Source organism: Drosophila albomicans, chromosome 2R (assembly GCF_009650485.2).
Source record: "Drosophila albomicans strain 15112-1751.03 chromosome 2R, ASM965048v2, whole genome shotgun sequence".
In the NCBI taxonomy this organism is placed as follows: domain Eukaryota; kingdom Metazoa; phylum Arthropoda; class Insecta; order Diptera; family Drosophilidae; genus Drosophila; species Drosophila albomicans.
In genome coordinates this window covers 180,630-208,090 of record NC_047631.2, presented here as the reverse complement: position 1 = coordinate 208,090, position 27,461 = coordinate 180,630, and the positions used below count along the sequence as shown (strand labels likewise).

At 39.6% G+C, this 27,461-nt stretch overlaps 2 protein-coding genes across 2 annotated transcripts in view; one reads left to right on the top strand and one right to left on the bottom strand.

The window, feature by feature from the left end:
* The first annotated feature begins 2,733 nt into the window (after positions 1-2,733).
* On the top strand, positions 2,734-4,365 carry LOC127566215 (uncharacterized). The gene is made up of 3 exons (XM_052008175.1): positions 2,734-2,982; positions 3,276-3,682; positions 3,786-4,365. Exons 1-3 carry the CDS (start codon positions 2,734-2,736, stop codon positions 4,363-4,365), a joined length of 1,236 nt encoding a protein of 411 aa, XP_051864135.1.
* A 20,866-nt stretch (positions 4,366-25,231) lies between these two features.
* LOC117573194 (synaptosomal-associated protein 25) overlaps positions 25,232-27,461 on the bottom strand; it is a 79,778-nt gene continuing 77,548 nt past the window's right edge. The window contains 1 exon segment of the mRNA XM_034256188.2: positions 25,232-25,455. Coding sequence (XP_034112079.1) covers positions 25,393-25,455 — 63 coding nt within the window. The 3' untranslated portion in view covers positions 25,232-25,392.

The following is a 27,461-nucleotide window of genomic DNA, read 5'->3' as shown; positions in this document are numbered from 1 at the left end:
AGTTATTATGTGTATATTCAGGTAGCATTTAAATAATTTGCGGGAATTTGAGGGGGGGTTAAATATTTCAATAGATACAAGCAAGGTTTCTCTTCGTCGGGGTGACTAACTTAAAATTTGGCTGGATACAAATCGCAATGTCAAGGCCTCTTTTGACTGGGTAATTCCAAATGATTTTCCGGAAAACGATGTAGAGGTGATTAAAAACAAAGAAAAACAAAAACTAAAAAAAAATAAAAAATAAGAAAATCCGAAATTCACAAATAATATAAGCAGCAAATTCTCCAAGTTTCAACTTTCTAGCTTTAAAATTACGGTTATTGCCAAAATAAAGGCATTTCATCCCAATGTGCAAGGTATGTACATACATACATAGCGAGAAAACCAAATTTCTTAATTTTCATGAGTACCCTTTTCTTGATTTTCTTATGGAGTGTGTTAAATCACCTGGCGACGGCCACTGTTGTTTCTTTTTTTATATAATTTTTCATTATCTTATAAATTGTTCAATAATATAACGTGAATTCAAATGAAAAATCGTATTGAAATGTAATTTATATTTAAATTTAAATTTGAGCTTTATAGATAGCATTTTAAGTTAGATATAAATGAAGAGTAAGTCCTCATATTTGAAATGGATATGGTATGTACATATATAAAATTATATAAAAGCTGTTAATTCATTTGTAAATTGTATATGACAGCTATTAAGATTATGATTATGATTATGATTATGATTATGATTATGATTATGATTATGATTATGATTATGATTATGATTATGATTATGATTATGATTATGATTATGATTATGATTATGATTATGATTATGATTATGATTATGATTATGATTATGATTATGATTATGATTATGATTATGATTATGATTATGATTATGATTATGATTATGATTATGATTATGATTATGATTATGATATGATTATGATTATGATTATGATTATGATTATGATTATGATTATGATTATGATTATGATTATGATTATGATTATGATTATGATTATGATTATGATTATGATTATGATTATGATTATGATTATGATTATGATTATGATTATGATTATGATTATGATTATTATTATTATTATTATTATTATTATTATTATTATTATTATTATTATTATTATTATGATTATGATTATTATTATTATTATTATTATTATTATTATTATTATTATTATTATTATTATTATGGGGTCGGAGGCATTGTTTTTATGGCAAAGCGTCTGATCGGCTTTAACTTGGCAAAGTCCAGCGTGATCCATACTAACGTGTCTCAAGCATCTCACCGCCTCCTCGCGGCGACCCTGGCAAATAAGCAGCTATCATCCGATAGCTTCTTAGCTAAGGTCAGAAGGCGTAAAAAATCCAGCGCGCGTCTGTTCCCGAGTCGGGCGGCACGCTGGTTAGCGTCTGCTCCACATTGGACGGCTATCAAACATGTCTTTCTCCGGATCGGGTGACACAAAAGAAGATTCGCTCGCTGATAACCAAGGCAATCCTTCACTTCAGTACCCAGCTTGAACCCCTGGCGAAATGGCTGATGGGCAAATGCCAAGGTTACCTCCGCCCTATTAAAACGTAGCGAGTCTTCGACTCGTGATCATCGTTGATTTTATGGTACAGGTGCAGTTGAGTTTCACTCCTGCTTAATGCCGTCCTGGCTCTGAATACGAGTTCCATAAGAGCTCGCATCAACCCATCGCATGGACCTCACTGCTTGTAAAGGGACCCATGGGGACGAAACAAGGTAACTGTACATACGCGAGGAGATAGCGGCCTAAAGTTTGGACCCATATAGCATGAACATACAAACAACAAAAACCACACAAACAAAAGAGAAAGAGATGGAAGAAAATATCTTTCAACAAAAACACGAAAACAGCGAGAACACCACCTAAGCAGGCTGACACCATGGAAGCAAACAAAGCTGACTCCCTGAGCACGAGCATGCCCAAACTACAACAAAACGATGATAGCACACCTAGAAATGTTCTACTCTCGAGGGTAGGTGACATAGAAACACCAAGGATTCCACACGATGTAGCATCACTCACAGCGCAAAAAGCAAACACAAATCCAGCGCAACAAACAAGGATCAACTCTTCCCCACGGCAAGAATTCATACAAAAGATGCGACGGGAAGAAGAAAATGCACTGCAAGAGTGCCGGCGGGTTTTGCGGAACATGAAAGCCGCAATGAAGATCCAAAAAAACATTTCTAGAGATGTTAAGCAAGGAGTCGGCGAACTCGATGAAATCCTCGACCAAGTGGAAACATACCGACGAAACTGGCTAAGCCAGGAGGCTGAACGTAAACGCATAAGTGACATTAAGAAAAACAATGTGGATGAATCGACTACACCGAAAACCTCTGCCGCTCCGCAGTCAAAACGGCTCCTCCCAAGCCCAGTGGACGTCGACACACCAAACACAAAGCACAGGCGCAAACTGGCAGGTTGTGCAGTCAAAGGCTGATAAAGCACAGAAGCAAAAATCCAGCGCTCCCAACAAACAACTGGCGGCGAACAAAATAAACCCTCAGGAGTCAAGCCAAACTCAGAGAAAGGCAGCACTCAAAAAAGACGGCCAAAAAATGAAGCCCTTCTTGTGAAACCAAACGAAGGACACACCTATGCAGACATACTTAAAAGCCTTAAGGAAACTGTGGACCCAAACGACGCTGACATTAAAATTCATGCAGTTCGAAAAACAATGTCTGGAGCGCTACTACTAGAAATGAAAAAAGGCACCCAAGTGAGCACCGATTTCATTAACAAAATCAAAGGTGCCCTACAAAAAACAGCGGAAGTAAAGGAACTCAAACCGACGAGCACGCTGGAAATCTGGGATCTAGACGCACTCACTACAGCCAACGAAGTCGAGGAAGCCATACAGAAGATCCTCCCGGACATAGGGGACCGACTAAAAGTAGTGGTGACAAAACCAAATAGTCGGGAACAAGTGAGAGCATATGTCACACTCCAAACTGAAGCTGCAGAGACGCTTCTCAAAGCTGAAAGAATAACTGTTGGCTGGATTCGCGCCAGAATGCGCATGCAAACAATTCCCACGCGCTGCTTTAGATGTTTCGAGTCGGGTCACACCCAAAGAGAGTGCAAAGGCCCAGACAGAAGAAACCTTTGCATCCGGTGCGGCGAAATTGGACACAAGCACAAGGAATGCAAAAATCCCCCAAAATGCTGCGTGTGCGTCACTGCCGGACTGAAACGAGTTGACCACATCCCTGCCTCCAGCAAATGTGCATCGGTAAGAGCCCAAACATGAAGATCCTCCAAGCAAACATGCACCGGAGCAAAACAGCCGACTCGCTTCTCTCTCAGCTCGTGCTAGAGAAGGCGGTTGATGTTGTCATCATCAGTGAGCAGTACAAGACTCCCAACAATGGTACATTCCTAACTGACAACACCGGGACGGCAGCCATCTGGCTGCCAAACATAAACAACTTCACCGTCACAAGAAGTGGTGCCGGACAAGGCTTCGTATGGGCACAAACTAAAATCTGTACAATCATGAGCTGCTACCTGACGCCTAGTGACAGTATAAATGAATTTAAGACGAAGCTAGACGCAATAGAAGACCAAGCACAGCAGCTTGGCGGAGACTTGATCATCGCGGGTGATTTCAACTCTAGAGCCATCGAGTGGGCATGCCGACAACAAACCCCGGGGCAGACGGGTACTTGACATGGCTGCCAGGCTCGGGCTAGTGGTCGCAAATGAAGGGTCCACACCCACTTTTTGCAGACCAGGATGCGAGGGCACAATCCCAGACATCACTCTGGCGGCAGAAAGAGCAGCGAACAGACTACAGGAGTGGGGTGTCTTGAAGGACTACACGGGCAGTGACCACCAGTATATCTGCTTCTCCATAAACTCAAACCATAGACGTCGGCCCGATCATGATAAGAAAACCACCCGAAGGTGGAACGCGAAAAAACTGGACACCGAGAAACTCATCGAAGTACTCGACGCAAGGATGGAAACAGGCGTAGACCCTAGAGACGCAAGAAGCATAGTACGCCACACCATGCGCGCCATAGAGCATTCTTGCGCCGCAGCGATGCCCAAAACGACGAGCTTCCTTAAAAGGAAAGCTGCCTACTGGTGGAACGAGCAGATCGCGGAGCTCCGAAGAGCCTGCCTACGCGCGAGAAAGAAAATGACTAGAGCCAGATCTCGAAGCAGTGCTACGGCGGAAATCGAGGACCACAAAGAAGCTAGAAAGCGCCTTAAACTTGCCATTGTCCACAGCAAAAAGAGCAAATGGGAAGAGCTGCGAAACGACATAAATACCAACCCGTGGGTCTCGGCTACAAAATCGTAACGCGCAAGCTAGGAGCGCAAAGGCCGACTCCGGAGCTCAACGAAAACGTCATGGCCAATATAGTCAACACGCTCTTCCCACAGCACGAACGACGCACCGACCCAGAGATGCCCGCCCTCGAAGAGCCTCCTTTCTTTACAGAGAACGAACTCAGATCGGCAGCAAAATCTTTGAAAAACAACAAGGCACCCGGACCCGATGGGATTCCATCCGAAGCACTGAAAGCCATAACAGACGCACGCCCGAAAATCCTGCTAAACATGTATAATGCTTGTTTGATGGAAGGAATTTTTCCAGAGGTGTGGAAGCGACAGCACCTAATGCTAATAGATAAAGGGAAAGGAGACCCAGCTACCCCAAGTGCATATCGCCCGCTATGCATGCTTGACACAGCGGGGAAACTGCTGGAAAGATTATTAAAACCTCGGCTATCTACAGCCATAGAAAGAGCAGGTGGCCTATCAAATAGACAGCATGGCTTTCGACCAGGTAGATCGACAGCTGGAGCGCTGCAGTGCGTCATAGAAGCGGTAAGCGATGCACAGAGAGGAACCGCCTACTCCAAGAAAATAGTGCACCTGGCCGTTCTTGACGTTAGAAACGCCTTCAACAGTCTGCGATGGACTGACGTCATCGACGCGCTAGAAAATCGCTTCGGAACACCAGCCTACCTGATGCGCATGGTCCGCAGCTACCTAAGCAAACGAGAGCTGATATACCAGACGGAAAGTGGGACCAGGCGAAAGAGTGTCACTTCGGGTGCAGCACAGGGCTCTATCCTCGGCCCGGACCAGTGGAACGCTAGCTATGACAGCATCTTTTCAATAGAAATGCCAGACGACTGCAACCTGGTCGGGTTCGCCGACGACATCGCCGCCATCATTAAGGCACGCGACATGACGGAAGCGCAGCGGAAGCTAAACCAAGTCATGATGCGAGCAATGGCTTGGTTTGAAACCCATGGTCTAAAGCTCGCCACAGAGAAGACTGAACTAATAATTTTAACAAAACGGCACATCCCTCTCGAAGTGAACATGCACGTGAGCGACGACATAATAGAAACGAAACTATCACTAAACTACTTAGGCATCCGTATCGACCCCAGAATGACTTTCTGGACCCAAATACACCATACAGTGGAAAAAGCGTCAAGGGCAGTGGCATCACTCAGTAAGCTGATGGCAAACGTTGGTGGCCCAACTGAGGGCAAGCGTAAACTGTTGATGTCAACAGTAAACTCAATACTGCTTTACGGCTCTGAAGCATGGGCAGACACCCTGACCATAACACAAAAATGCAAACACTGTTGGCCGTTCAGAGGACGGCGGCACTTAGAGTAACGTCCGCATACCGGACAGTGTCGACAGCAGCAGTCTTGGTGATTAGCAGCGAAATCCCTATAGATCTGAAGGCCAGAGAGCGACGGCGCACCTGGCTAAAGCGCCAAAATAACCAAGAATCTGACACCGACCCCAGAGAGGAAACTATGCAACAGTGGCAAGATCGCTGGACAAACGAAGAAACCGGTAGGTGGACTGCCAAGCAAATACCTGACGTAAGAATATGGAGCAACCGAGACTTCGGCGAAGTAAACTACTATTTGACGCAGCTGCTTTCTGGGCACGGATACTTCGGAAAGTACCTGCACCAAAGAGGACTACGCCAACAGCCAAGCTGCGTGTATGGCGATGCCGATATAGATGACGCAGAACATACTTTTTTCTCATGCACTCAGTGGCAAACAGAAGGAGAGCTGCTTGAATCGCAGATCGATGGAATCTGGAGGCCACAAAACGTTGCCAAACTGCTCGTAAGTAACGAGCAAAACTGGAAAATAATAACGATATACGTCGAGAGAATCCTCCGACGCAAAAAGAGGCGCCTGGACGCAGGTGAAACGATGAGCTAAGAACACCAGAGCGCCCAGCCTGAAGTTATGCGCACTCAAATGCGGTTCCGGGCTGGGAAATTCCGCCCTGAAACAGCGAAAGGGGAGTTTTTAGCGGGTCAGCATGCATATGCGATCCCCGCACAGCCATAGTTTGAGACGTCGCTATGGTGGTGTGTAGACATTTTCTTCCCTACCTCAAAAAAAAAAAATTATTATTATTATTATTATTATTATTATTGTTATTATATTATTATACTCATACTTATCCTATTAAGAAATACTAGGCAAAGTAGTAAATTATACAGTAATGGGCACCTGATATTACTTATAGTTGCTTAATTTGGTTAAAGGCATAGCGCCAGAAGCTTTTACAGGTTGGGAGGGTAAAGAAGAAGAACATAACCGTCTTCGTTCTTCAATGCATATTTTTCTTAGCAGGTCTATCGGTTGATAGCCTATCCTCTCTGTTCCCGTCTTAACTCTGTCTACCTTCTTCAAACTGTGTGGCACGGTGGCTTACTAGGTGGCAAAAGACCTACCCCACTTTCCCTGAGCTTTAGTTGACAATGTAGTCAGAGTATGCTTCCAGTTTGCTGCCCACTTAACGGGTCGTCACATAACAAAATGACGCCCAAAACGTGTTCGTCACAAACTTCCATCACTACTTTTATCGATCCTCGCTTCAAATAAGAGGGGTTTCTCAGATGCTCAAATACAGACCACGCAGCCAAAGCATTGGAGCAGGGATTGCTTTCGGTAAAGTCCGCAATTCCACGGCGTCATTAAACACCACCAGTACCAACGTCAAATAAGCCACAATCCAAATTTTAATTTTTGCAAAGCAAAAGAAGACATTCTCGATTACTGCGACCCTGAAGTATTGAGACGTATGATTTTAAAATAAAATTAAAGTTAAAACAAATATTTTTTACTGATGACAACACCCTAAAATTGGTTGTCAAAAAATATTTCTCTATACAAGCCTCATCTTGCGAATCGGAAAGAGTGTTCAGCAAAACTGTACAAACTATTTCTGATCTCAGGACGAGGCTTAAACCGGAAGTTGTTAATAAACTTCTTTTTATAAACCAAACTAGTCGACCCGGCGAACTTGTTCCGCTTTTATGACAATAAATAAGCAGATTGTGTTTCTTTTTTTTATTATTTCGTTCATTACTATTTCTGTTTCTTAGTAGATTGGTTGCTCTTCACCTAAGTACCTTGTGATAGACCACATTTTTTGTTTTATTATCAGGCGCAAAAACAAACAACGCAGATGGTCTTCCGACCCATGAAAATGCCACGTATAATTGACCATAGGAAAAACATAAATTTTCTAGATTTAAACCACAAACTTTTAAGGATTGGCCTTGTGATTTGTTGATGGTCATGACAAATGCAAGACGTATCGGAAATTGAATTCTTTTAAATTCAAACGGCATATCGGTTGTGATTATCGGGATCCTCGGAATAAGAACTTCCTAACCTTTGAATTTTCCTATCATTGTTCATCAATTTTCTAACCACGAAACGCGTACCGTTGCACAGTTTTGGTTGGTTTAATTTTCGAAGCATGATTACTACGGAGCCAACCTATAGACATAAATTGTGCGGTGGTAAGCCAGGCACATCCAAAGAGTTTAAAAATTGAATTGGAAACAAAATTGCAGAAATTATTTGGAAATAATATTAATCCGCTCGATTCATTGACAGGTACTTGACCATTACCGATAGTTAGCAATTGCTCCGAGAAATCTTTAGCAGATGTATCAATAAGTAATGTAACTCTCATGTTTGTTGTCAGCTGTAGTTTCTTCACATAGCGCCATAGACTTGGCGATTTGAGGCAAGCGTTTATTTCGTCGGAATTACTGGCAGTATATGGCAGAAATCGCCAGACAGTAAAATCTGTGCTCCTCCAAAACATCTCGAGTCATTGCGTAAATCTTTTAATGTTCTAAAGCTCGTTTATGCGCCATTGTGCATTCGTCCCAGATGATGATTTTCCATGCTGTTAAAACTTTGGCCATTGCTGAGTGTTTTGCAATATTACACGTTGGTTCTACAATAGTGTGAAGTAATGTAATGTAATGTAGTAACGCTGAATGACAATGTGGCTGCTATTCCAGAAGAAACAACTGCAACTATGTTTGATCTCGCGAAAACTAATGACATGAGAAATGTCTTGCCAGTACCAACAGGGGCATCTGGGAAATATAAACACCATTTTCATCATCGATTGCCTTCATTAAATTATCATAAACTTGCTTTTGTTGGTAATTTAACAGGGGTACATTCGTTTGAACTACTAAATCTAATGCTTGGTGATCATATTGACGTTCCCGTTCCAATTCTCAATTAAATGTCACTCATTTCACGATATGGCGCTGGCATTCCAAACCTGATCAATAAATTACCGCACACATATCTTCGATCAAGAGTAAAGCACGATTATGTATCTCCTCACTCATCTCAATATATTGATTTCTGGAACTGACACGAATTCGATGTAAAATATCCTCTGACATATTATACTTGTATTTGTGCCACAGGTTACATGGGTTTGTTGGAAAACATGTCGAAATTATGATAGCGAATATTGTGCGTATCTGACTTGGAAGATGCAGAGATAATGGCTTTAGCGATTGTCGTATCCCAACGGGTATCGTTTTCTAATAAGTTCAATTCTTCACATGCGATATGTTGAGAATATTACACCATTAACAGTTCGTAGTGTCTCAAATGACGTTGGCCCGCGCACATTTACCAACAACAACCGCAAATAGAAACATTCTTCATTTTTTTGGATGAATTGTATACATACGACCAAAAGCTTCTGTAGAACGAACACCTGCGTACTTAGGAACCTCATCGCCTTGCTTCCGTCTTTTAAAATTCTTCGATAAAGCATTCCAAGTATCTTTTTTGCAGATTGCAAAAAAATGGTCAATGTAGTAGAGGTGTTTCAGCACGTTGCATAGCATTCGAAGCCGTGAAATATACTCGTTGACCATTCTCCAGATGCACCGCCAAATGCATAACAGTAGGATGACGTTCGTGAATGGGAAATGCGAATATACGCCAAATCGCTTCATTACAGTTCACATAACGACCAACTTGATAGCGTGAAATTTCATCGTTGGTATTCGAGGATTGCAATCCAAAAACCGCCATATCACTGCCTTTCGTGACATATTTGAAAATATATTTTATTGACTTAACTGAATTGCAGTATTCAACGTTGCAATGTGTCTTCAACATTTCAGAAATAAGCGGCGAATATGGAACAATCCAACTGTTGTCGACAACGAAATCCATTCTTTTCACTTTCGTTGTGACAGTTCGACCGTTCATTTGTTGATCGACGCCGATACAGCGGATAACCATCGTTGCCAGTGATAGTCTCCACCGTTATATTCCGTGAATATCGTTTAGAGCACTTCCCATACCTACTGGAAGGCGTAAAAGAGCATCGGCGTTGCCATATGCTGCTGTGGCACGATATTGAATATCAAAGGTGTATGCCATAAGAAGCCCAACGTTGCAAAGTTTTTACATTTTTTCAATTTTCAAAACAGACTCATATATGTATATAGATTTTTTTTTATATTTTTTTTCGATCGTCTTGCTCGCGCCATTGCTGACTGCAATATAAATGTAAATGTATAAATACATAATATCGTAATATCGTGTATGATACGTTACGCTCACGGCCTACTTACTGTTATTCATTACAATAAGTGCAGCCATGTCGGTGGAGCAAAATTCGCGCTGTCGAACGGGATAAAAATAGTATCCTATAGCAGTCTCCTGGCTACCTCCCTACCAATTTTCACTCAAATCTGTTCTGCCGTTCTTGATTTCTAAGTGGTGAAACTTTATAGACTTTCTATTATATATTAGATTAGTTATTTTAACGATCTTAAATAAACTTTATTGTTATTGTTTGAACTGATTCTGTTCTTTCTGCTGTTTCTTTCTTATTTTTTTTTTAAAATACCGATGTTTCATTCGTTTTTTTTTAACATCGATGGACACACACATCGATGTTTCTGAAAATGTACGCAAGGCTGTAGCAGTAGATTCATGTCAAACTGTTCGACGCACTGTTTCTCACGATGGAGAACGACCCAGACATACCAAGGCGTGGGTTGATTGTCTGTGGTCAAGGGGGGAGGAACTTTTCATGGAAACAAATTACAACACCGTCTCCGGACTGAAGTCGTCTAACTTCAATCGCTTCATCCTGACAATGGTAAGTAGATCGAGAATAGCTATTCTTTTCAGGAAGGAGTTAGAATCTCATATATGTACAACCTAATTTTAGCAAAACTCATCATAATCAACGTATATAGGTCCCACCTCATACTTATATTTAAAATTGAATTAAACTAGGATTCCATTGCTAAGCCTTCCGAAAACACTTACAATACCGACTGGGTGAAGTTCTCCTAAAGTCTTATAAGAATTCCTAATTGTGTTTCGTGTCATGCCTTACCCGTGACTGACAGACAGTACAGTACAGTCAACATGACAGGTATACGCGCACTCTTAACGCAACGCGTAATTCCTAACGCCTTTCTCAAATTTACGTAAACTTGACCAATTCCTGCTAGAAGTCTGGTCCTAAACTCGGGATTTGTACAGATTTTGTTTACTCGTGTCTGTCCGTAGGAAATTTTTTTCTCGAACATGCCCAATTTTGTGTATCAGGCGTCATTTGTTCTGTGAGTGTTGTACGAAAAAGTTGATTGTACCTGCTACCCATAGGGTCGTCAACAGCCGAGACGATCTAGCCATGTCCGTCTGTTTGTCCAACCGTCCGTATGAACACCTAGATCTCAGAGACTATAAGAGATAGAGCTATAATTTTTTTCCGACAGCATTTGTTATGCTTACACGCAGATCAAATTTTTGCTACGCCCCCTTCCGCCCCCGCCAATCAAAAAAATCGAATAACAAGCGTAATTTTAAAGCTAGAGCCGAATTTTGGTATATATGTTACAATAATAACTATAGTATTTATCAGTCCTGAAAATTTGATTGCGATCAGATAAAAATTGTGGAAGGTTTTAAAGAAATACTTTTGTATGGCCAAAACGCCTACTTACTGGGGGTCTTAGTTGCTTTGACCGACAATCTGGTACATTGTGCCGTCTATGGTATATTTTGAATATGGTACTAAATCGATATACCAAATATATCATTTGGCATATTTTTAGTATTTTGTAGTATTTTCGGTATATTTTGAAAATAATACCGCAATATTTTGATTTCATTCAAAATGAGTAGCGGGTATCTCACAGTCGAGCACACTAGACTGTAGCTTTCTAACTTGTTTTTTTTCTGCGCGTCTTTTATAAAACAATCAGAGGTAAGTTGTTAATATTTTAAAACTACTGTTAATATTTTAAAACGACTATTCTAATCTGATTTAAATTAAGAAATATGTTTGCATTTATATTTACAGTTTTGAGGACCACGAAAGAGCTGTGTGGAAAATAGAAAACGGCGAAATAAATTAATTTTTTATTTTACTTATTAGATTATTTAGATAAAACTGTTTAGGGTCTTGTAGAATATCAGTTCCGCGTATACTGCAAAACAAAGGGAAAATGTTCAATGAGTCCCTGTGTCTACACATGACATGACTGGTGGATAACCGCTATGTTGTCTGCTACTAAAACACAATTGGGAAGATGATTCGTTCATTCATGCCGAGCCTTCTCATTTCTGAACAACGCCGAAGACGCTCAAGACTCTTGGGACGCTGCTCAAATTTTATTTTCCAGGATGTTGCGGAACATAGAATAGGTTTTGAAACCTCTTTTCAAAACTTTCGGTTATGAAACCATCTTCAGGTCTAATAACTCACGGTAAAATAAATTGGCAATTGACTACGTTGCGAGTTCGCCCAGACTCAATGGTCTGTCGCCAACAATGCATTCAATCTACCAAATCTGCGCTAACTATGGCTTTCCATGATATACTCAGGGTTTCTCGATTGGTGCTATATCCCCACATTCTAGGGGAACTCCAAAATCATTTTTCCGTCGAAAACGGGAAAATACATTATTGTGGGTATCAAAGATATTAGGCCAATCTTACGTCCTTCCTCTTAAAAGCTTCTTGATCTACAATTCAAAAGCAAGGCAGTGCATGTGATTGCGCTTAACCAACATGCAAGTACAAAGGGCAAGCTATCGAAACTGGCTTTCATGCTTTCAGGCGCCTTTAATAATGTGTCTCCTGACGCCATTATGAAGGGACTTATCCATCGATAAGTCAACTGCTTTCTTAGCGACAGGCTAAGTGGGGTGATTCAACAATCACTAAGGTACCGGGAGTTGATATTGCACAGGGTGAGTTTCTCTTGCCCTTCCTTTTGAATCGTACTATGAATAACCTGCATTATTGCACTTAAGCATTTTGATAACAGGAAGGTGCGCAATAGGGTGTCCCAAGGTAAAAGGTAGGATTTTTTTTTTTTTTAAATTAAATCGCATACCCTCTATTTTCTTTCCAAATGACCTTATGAACATAGAACGCTTTACTTTTGACTGATACGAAGTAGTGAAACTTACCAAGCAATGAACCACAGAGTTCTTCTTTAGAAGGTATGTAGCGTTTCTCACGGGCTGATGGATTCTTATTGGTTAAATTTTCAACCATTTTTATTTTCATTTCTTGCTCCACATCGTCATCAAATAATGATAAGACAGCTATTTCATAGTTTAAATACCATAGATGCTGGCTTAATTTCTGTAAAGCAGCTTTTGAGACGTTTGCATCGATTTTCTTATAAGTTTTCATTGACTTCAAAAAGCACAAATCCTGATAAGGTGCATTGGAGCCATGGCTTAACATAGGATGTCACGATAAACAAGCAAACATCAAACAATGCCTCCTTATTCTTGTTTGTTTGAACAACGGACAACTTAGCCAGTGTTCGTAAGCCCTGAGTTGTCGGTATCGATATTGCATGCAGTATTGGTATCGCGATATTTGCTAAAATACTTAAATATCGATAATCAACACGAGTAGTTGTAAGCACGCACTCGAGCAAGAAGCAAGTTACCGGAAAATATTATAATTTTAAAATGTTAAAACACATCAACTCAAATATCCAAATAAACCTACAAATACACTCGAAGGCCTATTAATTCCTCTAAACCCCCTCTCACAGTTCAGAAGTGGGATTCTTGAGGTTGGATGTGTGACACGAAGGAGTGGTGCTGAAAACTCACAAAAAGCAGGAAGAATTGTCGGCGTGGAAAGTTTGTAATGGGATGTGTTCCCAAAGGTCTATGTGACAACGTATATTGCAAATTACGGATGTGTTCCTTTTCCACGTGGCGGACGAATTCAAAATAGAGAGATCAAGAATCTTAGTGAACCTGTGGAAGCAAGAGATGATTTCAGGATTCTGTGTGAACTTGAAGACATATGTATGTACATACAAAAGGCTTGTGTGTATACGAAAAGTTGTGGTGAAATTCGCAAACAGACACCAACGTTGTGAAATACTTAGCAGTTGTCTCGCTTGCACACATGCAACGGGAATTGCGCAAATAGTAAAGGCAAAGTCAGAGAGACGATCGAATTTGGAAAAATGACGAAAATAGATGGACTCAAAGTAGACGAGTTAAGGTACCTGCTACGAGCTAGAAATTTGTCATGCTTAGGCACCCGAGCTGGATTAATGCTAAGATTAATGGAATTTGAGCAGTCGGAAGAAGTAGAGATGCCAGTAACGGCTGGGCTTTCTACGCAGCAAGAAGAAGCGATGACGTCACAATCAGTGGCAATTTCACAATTGCAAAATGAAATGGAAGCATTGAAGCATATGATGGGTCAGCTAGTCGCAATGCAAAGGCAAAATGCAGAAGCATCAATGGCAAACAATCAACAGCAGCAAATCATTGCAGTGGAACCCGAAAATATCAACAATGATAACAGACATATTGGACAGGTCATGAGACAAGCATCGGTGAAAGAAATTGCAAACACATTGCCGGAGTTTGATCCAAATGATGAGAACGCCATTTCCGTAAACCAGTTCATTGATCGAGTCAACAAAGTGATTGATGCTTATCAATGGGACGAGAAATTTGTGTTACTCGCAATATACACACGACTAAAGGGACCAGCCAAGATGTGGCTCGATTCCACACGACATGGAATAGTTTTGCGGAAGCTATACAGGATGAGTTCGGAGCAAACCCAGACGAAGCAGAAGTGCATTTTATGGCAAATGCAACCAGACGATCAAAGGAGACGGTCAAGGAGTACTGTTTCAGGATGTCCGCCCTTGGGGTGCGGTACCAGCTAAGCGAAGCCGCTATTATAAGATATGTAAGATCAGGATTACAGCACCGAGAACTTCAAAACAGTATTGCAGCGATTGACTTCTCGTCAATGAACCAATTTCGTGATGCAGCTGAATCTTATTTTGTAAACAGAGGTCGACCGAGCACAAATAAAAAAGAATTCTTACCAAAAGGCAGCAACTTCCAGCAAAAGCAGGACAGCGATGTAAGGTCATCAAAATCAAGGGAAACCCTGAAGTGTTACAACTGCGGAGAGTTGGGACACTTCGCTAATTCGTGCACAAAGGAAAAGAAAAAGCTGCGCTGTAATAAATGTAACAAATTTCATGAGCCAAACGGAGCTTGTCAATCCGCGAATACAATGCGTTTAGGAGCCACCAACCATGACAAACTTTTCATCAGAAAAATCTTGATAAATTCACATGAGTATAGCGCCTTCATTGATACAGGTAGCCAGGCTAGTATCATCCGCCAATCTGTTGCCAAGAAAATGAACGCTGAACGCCACAAATGTTCTATGCAAATAAGATTAATTTGCGGGTTTTCATGTATCCTCACAGAAGCGATCATTGTGGATATGGACATCGAAGGAATAGTGGTCACAGCCAAAGTATATGTAGCAGACGACGACCTGTTACAGGAGGATTTCCTATTGGGACAAGATGTTATCATTAGCGCTCATCTCACGCTAAGCTTTGAGCCACATGTCACAGAAGTTAAACGAACAGTTCATCAGCAGTTAAGTCCAATCGACAATGCTATAGACAAACTTTTGGTCAATTTTCAGAATGATCAGGAGAGAGGCAAAATACGTAATTTGCTGGAAAGATTCCCCAACGTTTTCTCTACAGGATTGCAAGACATAGGCAAAACAAATTTAGTCCAAGCCCATATAATTGTTGAGAGCGGTCAGACAGTTTCTCAAGCGCCTTATCGAGTTTCCGAGCCAAAGAAGGAAGTTGTTTGCAAAATGGTCGACGAGTTGTTGGAGCAGGATATTCTAACGTTATCCACATCAGAGTACGCCAGCCCGATAGTGCTCATCAAAAAGCCGAATGGTAGTGATCGAATGTGTGTCGATTACAGACGTCTGAACAAGTTGATCAAGAAGGAAAATTTCCCAGTACCGAACATTGAAGAGCGCCTGCAGGAGGAAAAACGATATAAATACTTTTCATCCCTGGACCTAAACCGTGGCTATTACCAGATTGAAATAGCACCAGTGAGCAGAAAATTCACAGCATTTATCACCACCGATGGATTATATGAACTCAAGCGACTTCCATTTGGATTAAAAAACGCACCTGCTGTTTTTAATCGACTTATGGTAGAATTACAGAGGAGAGTGTACAAAGGCGATATGATACACTACATGGATGACATCCTTATTGGTAGCCATACTTTTAGCGAAATGTATGAGAAGCTAGAGCGAGTCCTTAAAGTTTTGCATGAGTGTGGATTGTCTTTAAATATGGATAAATGTGAACTATACAAGCAGTCAATCACATTCCTTGGTCACCAAATACACGCAGACGGCATTAGCCCTGGGGATATTAAGACGAATGCCATTAGAATGTTTCCGAAGCCCACCAATGTAACCGATGTGAGAAAGTTCCTGGATCTCACTGGTTATTTTCGCAAATTCGTAGCTGGATATGCTATCATCTCAGAGCCATTGCGTTTCCTATTGCGCAAGGAACAGCAATTCATGTGGAAGCCAGCCCAACAAGATGCATTTGACGAGTTGAAGAGATGCCTAATATCAAACCCAGTAATCACTAGTTACCGTTTAGATGCTGATTGTATTACCCCGGTAATTGTACCAATAATAAACAAATCACTAATCACTTTTCAATATATATTTCTGCGCGGTAGTCTATTCACTCCGGCTCAACGAATTAGACTAAATAGAGTACAAGAATACAAGAATACGAGAGAGAGTCAGAGTGTAGTAGTATTGAGAACACTAATGACTCTCGCTCTCAGAGATCATTGGAGGTACAGGCTCCCACATCCCTCCCTTATTGACGAGCTTCAGCTTCAGTCCTCCGGGCGTCGATGTCGTCTCAGTCGTCGATTCCTCAGGTGTCCTGAAAGTAGAAGGCTGCCGAACGCCACCTGTGCTTTGGGAGTGTGAAGAGTGATCGCTGGTCTCAGGTGAAAATGGTGTTTGTGGAATCTTTTTTACATGGCTCACATTTCTTGTCAACGTCTTCCCTCCGCTTGTTATTTTTATGATGTCTCCCTCTCTCTCTTCTACTACGTTTTCGGTGGTGTCAAAGTTGGGTGTAAGTTTGTGAGGAAAAATTACATTTTTGAAAAAAACCTTGTCTCCCACTTCCACATTGATTTCTTTCGCTCCTCTCCTCTTGTCTGCATGTTCCTTGCCTTTCTGTTTGTTTGCCAAATCACGATCTCTTTCTGTCGAATCACTGTATTCTCCCATTAAATCTTGAATACCCGGAATCTTGTCCCTTATTATTCGATTATACATTAATTTCGTTGGTGCAGATCCTGTGGTTCCATGGGGAGTGACATTATACATTATGACGAATGATTGAATTTCTTCTTTGAAGTTCTTTTTGTTCGTGTATGCAATTTTGAGCCTTTTCACTAACTACCTGTTCATATTCTCTACTTCCCCATTGGCTTGAGGCCAGTAGGGTGGCGATGTTACTTGCTCTATTCCGCATTGTTTGCAGTATTCCTTAAATTCCGTACTAATGTATTGCCTTCCGTTGTCCGTTTTCAGCTTTTTAGGATAGCCTACTCTGGTGAAAATCTCTTTCATGGCACTGATTATCGACATTGAAGATATAGATTTTAGAAACTTGTACTCCATGTACCTCGAATAGTAGTCGATGAGGACCAAGATGTGTTCGTTGTTCGGTAGCGGTCCCAATAGATCTGTAGCTACAAAAATCCATGGTCCTTCTGGAAATGTAGTTCGCTTCATAGGCGTGGGGTTTGATGCTTGCGATACCATTATGCAATCTCTGCATGATTTGACGAACTTCTTCGCGTCTCGATCTATTTGTGGCCACCATACCTTGGACCGCAATCGTCGCTTCATAGCCGACTCTCCTGGATGGCCCTCGTGTGCCAACGTTAGAATTTCCTGTCTTAGCGCCGATGGAATAACTATGCGGGTTCCTCGTAACAATATAGATCCAATAAGTGAGAGTTCATGTCTGAACGGGAACAGGCTGTTTGACGATGAAGTGTTCCACGATTCGTCCTGCAGACACGACATTGCATCGACGATCTCCTCGTCGTGAATGCTTTTCTCCGCAATTTCAGTGATCGTCATGGACGACGGTTTCGATTACGTGCAGGATGCTATGTTCGCTTTTCATGTCATAACAATATCCTGGGCTTAATCTGCACAGTCGAGAGAAGGTATCCGCAATGTTCTCCTTTCCGGTTTTGTATTTAACTACGAATTTGAAAGCTTGGAGACGGAGGAGCCATCTTTCGATTCTCGCTGGAGGCTTCGACGATGGTTTAAAAATGGTCTCAAGTGGCTTATGATCCGTTATTAGTTCGAATTCTAATCCAGCTAGATAGTAGAAGAATTTTTCCACTGTCCACACTAATGAAAGACTCTCCTTCTCGGTCTGTGAATAACGCTTTTCGACATCTGTCAGGCTTCGACTTGCAAAAGATATTATTTTCGGTTCATCGTCTCCATGAAATTGCAACAAAACAGCTCCTAATGCGACCGGACTGGCGTCTGCATTGCAGACTCTGCAATTAACTGTGTTTTGAGCTTTGGATTGAAATACTGCAAGTTCGGAATTTTCGTCAGACAAGATTTGAGTTTATCAAACGCATCCTGTTCCTTAGCACCCCAGATAAACTTCTCATCCTTTCTGAGCAGCCGTCGCAATGGGTCTTTTTTATTTGCTAACTCTGGAATAAATTTTCCTACATAAGTTACAAGGCCCAGAAAACTCCGAGTCTCCTCCTTGTTCTTCGGAGATCGAAAAGATGTAATGGTGTTAATTTTCTCTGGATCTGCCTCGATGCCATGATTCGATAATATGTGACCTAAAAAATGTAATTTGGGGGCTTTGTAGACGCATTTCTTTTCATTTAATACTGCATTGTTTTCATTTAGAATGCCACGAACTCTTTTCAACGCTTCATCGTGCTCGTCCTCAGTTTTTCCAAAAACGATGATGTCATCTATGTAATTTAGAACATTTGAGGAACCCGACAATAATTGCTCAAGCCTCCTTTGGAATATTTCTGGTGCCGAGTTGACTCCAAACATCAATCGCTTATACCGAAATAATCCTAACGGAGTTATAAACGTTGTTATTTTTCGGCTTTGTTCATGTAGCTCGAGTTGGTGGTATGCATCCTTGAGGTCTAGTCTGGAGAAATATTTAGCATCTCTGAGTTGAGTCATGAACGCTTCAAATGTCGGTAAAGGGTGATTTTCCATCAAAATGGCTTGATTTGCTCGCCGCATATCCAGGCATAATCGAATCTCTCCATTATCTTTGAAAACTAGAACCATTGGTGAAATCCAAGCACTCGGTCCATTTACCGGCTCAATAATATCTCGCCTTAGAGCATCCTGAATTTTTTCGCGCACCTTTTCTTCTAATGCAATTGGTATCCTTCGCATGGGCTGTTGTACCGGTTTTATGTCTGGATTTATTGCCAATTTGACACTGTCCCCCTTCCACTTCGGAAAAACTGATACCTCCTTAATGTGATTCACCTGTAGTCCAAGCCGTAGCACATCCAATTTAATGGCAGTTTCTCGTCCCAGCAATGACTGTTTTCAATGACGAAAAAGGAGGCAATCATTTCAGCCTGTTCACCCACAGAAATTGGTGCTTCAAATACGCAAATTACATTCAAAATTTGGTCTGAAGCGTATCCTTTGAACTGGTTCTGTGAGTTGGGGCGAACATTGAACACTGTGGCCTTATTCCTTTTTAGCGTGGATCAGTCGTCGTAACAGATGAGATTATAGCGAGACCCAGAATCGATGATCAGAGATGTATCTGTCCCCCCGATTTTGCATTTAATCCATTCTTCTTGCTCATCGCAATTAATTATGAAGCAATCTTCCGTTTTTGGCTTTTTAGCATAAGAGCCCGTCTCATCTTGATTAGAAAATCTTGATTGGAAATGTTGTCTTTTTAACTTCGTCCTACATTTTCGTCCAAAATGGCCAAGGCGCCCGCACCGATTACATTTTGACTGTCGAGCTGGACATGTAGAACAGTCATCTTTGTGGCCAGTACGTCCGCATCTCCCGCATTCGAAATTTCGCCTATTTTCTTTCGGTTTACTCGCCATGACCCTGTTTACCGGCTCTTCTGTACCCTTTGTCATCATCTCTGATTGTTTTCTTATTTCCTCGTCCACTTGACAAGCCTCGAGTATCTCATCCAATGAATGTTCCTTTTCCAATAGTTTCCTTTTTAGATCTCCCGACGCCCATGCGTCGATTACTTTATCTTTGAGACAAATCTCTTCGATGTCAGCTTTCGTTGATCCAAAATCGCACCTTTTTATTTGTTGCCTTAGGCTCAAAACAAATTTGGCAAAGCTTTCGTCGCCAGCTGGAATCAAACTCCGGAACATGTGTCTTTCAAATGACGAATTTTGTTTAGGTGAAAAGAACGCTGTTAACTTGTCCACCAATACCTGGAATACATCGTTTTGTTCATCTTCGTTGAAATCGACTATGGCATCGGGCAGTGAATACGCTACTGATTGCAGTTGTGTTCCACCTAAATGGAGTAATTTAGTCCTCTTTTGCTTGTTCGCAACGATCTCCTCTGACCGGCATAGATCTGAAATGCTCTCAGCCATTTCTCCCACTCACAACGAAGTAGTGCCTTGTCAATGCTTTCGCACAAGAATGGTTTAATGGTTTCCGCGTTCATCTGTAATGAATTTGAATATCTCTATATATATGTGTACATATACATATATATCATTTATTTAGTGAAACTGAGTTTCACTTCACTGACAATTATGTCCCTGACTTTAGCCAGCTCGTATTCTGTACTATGTATGTACATACTTTGCTAAACGTATGTACATACATACGTACGTTTTTTTTTTCTTTTACTGTCTCTGACATTTGTCAGCTTAGTACATACATATATGGCTAACTGCCTCTGAAACTCCTTTTCAGATTACTTCTTTTCTTTTATTTTTATTATTATTATTATTACTGTCTCTGATCTTTGTCAGCTTAGTTTTTCACTTTCACACCTTTTATATTTGCATACATATGTACATATATACATATCTCGTGTGTAATATGTCTATCTCCTTTTTTTTTACATATATATATGCGTGTATATGCATATATGCGTACATACGTACATACACATATGTATGTATGCCGGTGTGGCAACACCAGTTCTATGCCCACGTGACAAACAGTGTGCGAAAAAGGATAGTGCAATTGAAAATTTGATGCTTGTTATACGTATTTATTTTTTTTTTATATTATGCGCTTATTTATTATTATTTTTTTTTTTACTTTCACTATTTGGTTTTATTTACCTCGTCGCCAATGTATTGCCCCGGTAATTGTACCAATAATAAACAAATCACTAATCACTTTTCAATATATATTTCTGCGCGGTAGTCTATTCACTCCGGCTCAACGAATTAGACTAAATTGAGTACAAGAGAGAGAGTCAGAGTGTAGTAGTATTGAGAGTACTAATGACTCTCGCTCTCGCTCTCAGAGATCATTGGAGGTACAGGCTCCCACACTGATTATGAACTTCATACAGATGCCAGTGCCATTGGTTTGGCCGGAGTATTGCTACAACATGAAGAGAACCAGTTAAAGCCAATTGCCCATTTTAGCCGAGCTTGAAGCTATAGCTGTTGTGGAATCGTTGGAGCGATTTAAATACTACGTATATGGTAAAAAGCTGAAAGTTGTTACAGATTGTAATGCACTGAAAACGTCAATGGAGAAACGAGAGCTTATACCCCGGATTGCTAGATGGTGGTTGCGCATTCAAGAATTTGACATAGACATTGTTCATCGCGCTGGAACACAGATGAGCCATGTGGATGCACTAAGTCGAGCACCATTCGAAGATCATCATGAGATGGATACAGCATGCTTAAAGATTTCAAAAGCCATAATTGACGAAGCTGATTGGTTATTTTCTATACAGCTGCAGGACGAGAAAATCAAAAAAATGTTTGCCGATATGAAATCAGAGAAGAAATCGGAGACGACGACGACGATGAGGATTTGGAGTATGAACCACCCCCCGAATCTTGCGAGGACTCGTAAGCCCTGAGTTATCGGTATCGATACTGCATGCAGTATTGGTATCGCAATATTTGCTAAAATACTTAAATATCGATAATCAACACGAGTATTTGTAAGCACGCACTCGAGCAAGAAGCAAGTTACCGAAAAATATTATAATTTTAAAATGTTAAAACACATCAACTCAAATATCCAAATAAACCTACAAATACACTCGAAGGCCTATTAAGTCCTCTCAACCCCCTCTCACATTTGTCATTTTCAGTTGAGCGCTAAAAAGTGATATTTTCAGTGCATAAATCGCCCTCGTCATCCATCGGGCTTGGTGCATGGCACCGGGAGGTCGAATTTTGAATTTTCGATTCTTATCTCCGCCTAAAAATATCACTGAGAGCTCAATTAGTTCTCGATAGTCATCTCGGACTGTATCTTTGGTCAATTCAGATTGGTAAAACTTGATCATGTTTTCTATTTCGGAAACAGCCAGATGCAGATCTAGTTTATCTTTATAGCACTGCATTTTATTCAGGTCGAGACTCTTCCAGTTATGTCAGAACTTATGGAAAAGCGGAATATCTGGGCTTGTTGTCACTTGACTGATTTTTGCTTCAAAAACCCTTTTTAATATTAATTCATAGATATGATGGCGGCAGGCAAAAATTAGTAATTCTCTATCGAGTTTCTCTTCAAGGAGTACACAAGCGCCATTAATACGACCTGTGTTTGAAGCTGTAGTATCACAGCTAAGAATTTGTACCTTATCTTCTAGGTTCTAGTCTGCAAGGGCGTTCTAAACGGCCTTTCCTGATGAGTTTTCTAATCTTGGCACAGCTATCAATTGTTCCTTATTTCCATATGAAATAACTACCGGAAGTCGTTCTTCTTTTGATTTATGAACATCTAAAGCAGGCAATAATTTCCCATCAAAATGAACAGTTATAAACTCTGGCATCTCGTTTTGAAAATCATTTTTAATGAATTCCGCGCGCTCTTTGCGTTTTACGGTGCGAATCTTTGAATTGAGGACTTGCTTATTGGAAACTCATCAGTATTATATCCAAGTGCCTTAATAGTAGCTTCAAGAATATATACATAATCTCTGATACTTAAGTGACACCTGTCTAGTGCCGCTACTAATTTTGGAGTGATAAAGTCTTTTTGCCCTGATATTTTTGTTTTCTTGGGTTGCGCGCTCTCGATATGAGTTGGCCAATTTTTTGGAACGATATAATCTCTTCGTCCGAATAAGATAAGTCTTCTTGAAAAGGATCACATGATGATGTTGATGGGGTTGACTCTGCGATATATTTAGATCGCCGTTTCTCTTCCTCAATAATTCTCAGGCGCGCCCTTTCCTCTTTATCGGTCGCTTTTTTGTCTACTCCACCTAAGTGACCCGGACGACCTGGCTCCCGTTATCGTTGCAAAAAGGACTTATCTTCATTTGTTTTCAACAATTGAAGCGCATTGGCGTGGGCAATATCAAATAAAATGTCCAAGTTACTGACAAATTCTTGTCGACGCTGTTTAAATACGTCTTGTGTTTTCTGTGCATCTTTTTGCAAGTCCCTCCAAACTTGATATAAACTCACAAGTTTTTTATCACAATTGGGAAAAGATTTCGAAGGTTTTCGAGATTTTTTCCAATATATAATGCACTCGCGAATACTGAGATTTGCACTTCTCAATTTCATTATGGAACATACTCTTCTAGGTACTGCTGATCTAACCTAACCTATATTTTAACACCTCTATATTTCACCTGGCTTTCCGATACTTAAATCAGTGGGGGTATTGAGTCCCCATTAAGATAGAATGGAATCAGTCCACAAACAATTATTGCTCTTCGCCCATCTCTCTTTCTCTTTGATCGTGGAGCTATGCTTGAAATAATGTTTTATTACAACTTGATTAATGAAGGAATCTATTCCTCATAATTGACTAGCCAAATTAGTTTTAAAATTACTAGAATACAACGAAAATATGTGGAAATTCTTGCTCACTATGTAATATTTTTTTCAATTACAAGTAGTAACGCCTAGTCTATTTCATCCCTTCGTACTTGAATTTAATGTTATTTGCCTAGTGAATAGCTTCATAATACATCTAGATAAATATAGATAGATTTTAGATACATATACAGGTGTCTGTGATCTTCCGACACCGCACACTATGAGGTTCACCCCTCGGTCTGGTGGGCGGTAGATGTAAAGTACATCATCATAGGTCCGCGCGGTAATAAGGTGACGTTGTCAAAAGTCCAAGTAAAGTAAATAAATAAATAAATATAAAATTTAATAATAGTTGTTAGCATATCAAAAATACATAAGATCAATGTAATATAACATGTCCTGTAATCCTAATTTGACAATCAGGCGTGCGTTAGGTAAAGCAGAGAAATAGTAGTTAAGAGTATAAAAGTCAGTTGCTGACTGTCTGCTATTCCTCTTTATCGTTCAGGTATCGCTAGATGATCTTTGCGTAATAAAAATAAAAAAAAATTTGTTTTGAACGATAATTTATTTTAATTTAGAAAATAACACGGAATGTATTTGTAATTGTTACCTATACATACTTGAGACTCTTTTAGTAACATTTTCAAGTGAGCAAAAAATATTACTTATATCGTCTCGTATTATTACTAATAATATTGTTAATTAAAATTAATTTAATTTAACTTATCTTACAAAAAAAAGAAATGTACTACAAATTTGTAGTATATTTTTAATAGAAACATGTGAGAGTAAATTATTTATTACATTCTTAAAAACATTTTTTTCTATTTTACAGCCTTAAATATTTTTTGTTAAATATGTATGGATAGACAATTTATTATTTTAATCTTCTGAATGATGTAGGATTTTGTTATTTTACATTAAAAATTTGTTCAGAAGTAAATTAATGAATTAAAAAAGTTTTTGAATATCTTCTGTCAACAAAGAATACGCGTATTTTTCGTAATAATGCATACAAGAAAAGCGTTGCTTACATATATATGGTAGATATCGTTTTAAAATAAAAAACATCATAAGCAATGTAGGTATGTGGCAACAAAACAAACATGGTTTTTAAAGATACATTTACTGTGTTGGAGGCATTGCGCAACTCATATTTATGTATTACAGACTAGTTTACTGTTTTTTTGTCATACCATTAAATATTTCAGATACCAAAATTGCTTAATAAGTTTAGAAATTGATCGATTATTGTAATTTCAGAAATAAGAAATGGAGTGAAGAAAAAAGTGGGTAAATAAACATTTACGTAATATTTTTGAGTATTGTATGTCGACAGTAGTGAGAGTCCTTATAAATTTGAGCATTGTATCGTGTATATATGTATACTGAATTAACTTTTGACATTGCCGTATTGTAATTTTACAAAAGTATTTTCGAAAAAGTTCTTGTGTAATTTATTTATTTGCTGGAGCACTAATCATTTACACAAAACCATGAAATTGAAAAAAGGTTAAATCGAAGATCATATACAAAAATCTGTTTATATGTACATTTCATCTCCCTGAGATCACTTTATTTTAAAAGCTGGTGTGCTCTTTGATTAGCGACTGCTATTCTTGCTTCGTTTGATTCGCCCTGAAATAAAGAAAATATATATTAGGGTAATTATGAAATCAGATTTTGGATCAATATTTATGTGCATGTATCATATAACGAATATAATACTATGCTACATTTGAAAAATACAATTACAATTTACATATTGTTACAGCTCTTTATATAGCCTGGTACTCGTCATACCATCTCCGTATAGAGATTACCACTTCGTATAACTTTAAATTAATTTTGAAAAATGTCCTGTATTTACCATTCGTACTCATAACAATATGAACCCTACATAGGTAGAAATATAAATAAAACCATGGTATGGTGTAAAAAGTACAAGCCATAAACCCAAGCCGCTATTATGCAATTAGCGATGTTGAGCCCTATTTCAACGTATTTTAACGTATTCTATTCGTGGAGAATCCGGCCAATAAGTTCATCTGCTGGTACCAGTCGAGTCCGCGACTCTAAGTTTATAAACTTAAGCTAGTATGTTTTCCACAAACCACATGGTCAGTCCTGTACCAAAGCTGGAGGAAGCAGCGAAGAGCATTTCCTCTGCATTCTAGCGATAGTAATTTTATCATTTTATCAATACTCTGATATGATTCCGTTTAAATAATTGCGAGAAATCATCTGCGTACGAACGAATTGCGTTATTTAACATGATGATAATCTTACCAAATATGACTAATGTCCCTTTTGTGACATTTAGGAAAACTGCTAATAATTTTTATCGTGCCTTTTCGAAAATTTCTTCTCACCCACCTAATTTTACGCCTGAAAATAAATCACAAAATTTCATCTCTTTAATTTTTATTTCGGGAGAAGCGTGGAAGTCTTGCGCAGGTCGAGCTATATCGAAATTATCCGAATAATTAATAATAAAATAATAACATCCACTACAATACAGCTATTCTTAGGTGCGCTTAAGATGCCCAGTCCATTTGGTCTTCGTCTGACCTGCTACCCATTTTGAATGAAAGCAAAATTGTGTGATATTAATTGCAAAATATACCAAATTAATATATACCACAAATACTAAACCGGCTATTTTAGGTATATTGATAAAGTACTAGATTCAAAGGAGCCCAGTTAAATTTTGGGAATTATCACTGGGGTATTGGAAACGAAATATACAGAAAGATCTTAATATTTAACCTGTAAGAGATGTAATAGCCGAACACAAGAAAATATCCAAAACCAAAACCATCTCGCGTGGAAACTCCGAAGGCTGCGCAGATACTCTGGTCTGCATCCCAATTAAAGTGCAAGAGTACTGTTAATTTATATTAAGTGTATGATTTAATTACTTATTGTTAGTCTTAGCCAAAAAGAAGATTCAATAAAAAAAAAATAAAGTTAAATAATAGGCATCTGCGCCATAATCTTAGAACCTCTATTAAAGTTCATTTAAATCGAGAAGTCGATAATCTGCTCTTGATGAGATCGGTTGTGTTGCGGATAAGCAAACACAAAGCAAAGCAAGTGTAATTCCCGTTTGTTTTTTTTATACCCGCTACCACATGGGTAGAAGGGTATTATAACATTGTGCCGGCAGGAAATGTATGTAACAGGTAGGAGGCATCTCCGACCCTACATATAAAGTATATATATTCTTGATCAGCGTCAACAGCCGAGACGATATAGCCATGTCCGTCTGTGTGTCTGTCCGTCCGACCGTATGAAACACTGGATCTCAGAGACTATAAGAGATAGAGCTATAATTTTTTCTCGACAGCATTTATTTTTTTTTTCACGCAGATCAAGTTTGTTTCAAATTTTTGTCACGCCCACTTCCGCCCCCGCAAATCAAAAAAATCGAATAACAAGCGTAATTTTAAAGCTAGAATTTTTGTATATATACTAATTACTATAGTAGTAATGATTCCGGAAAATTTGGTTGCGAACAGATAAAAATTGTGGAAGTTATTAAAGAAATACTACGACTACTTACTAGGGGTCTTAGTTGCTTTGGATGACAATCTAGTATGTTGTGCCGCCTATAGTATATTTTGAGTGTAGTACTATATCGA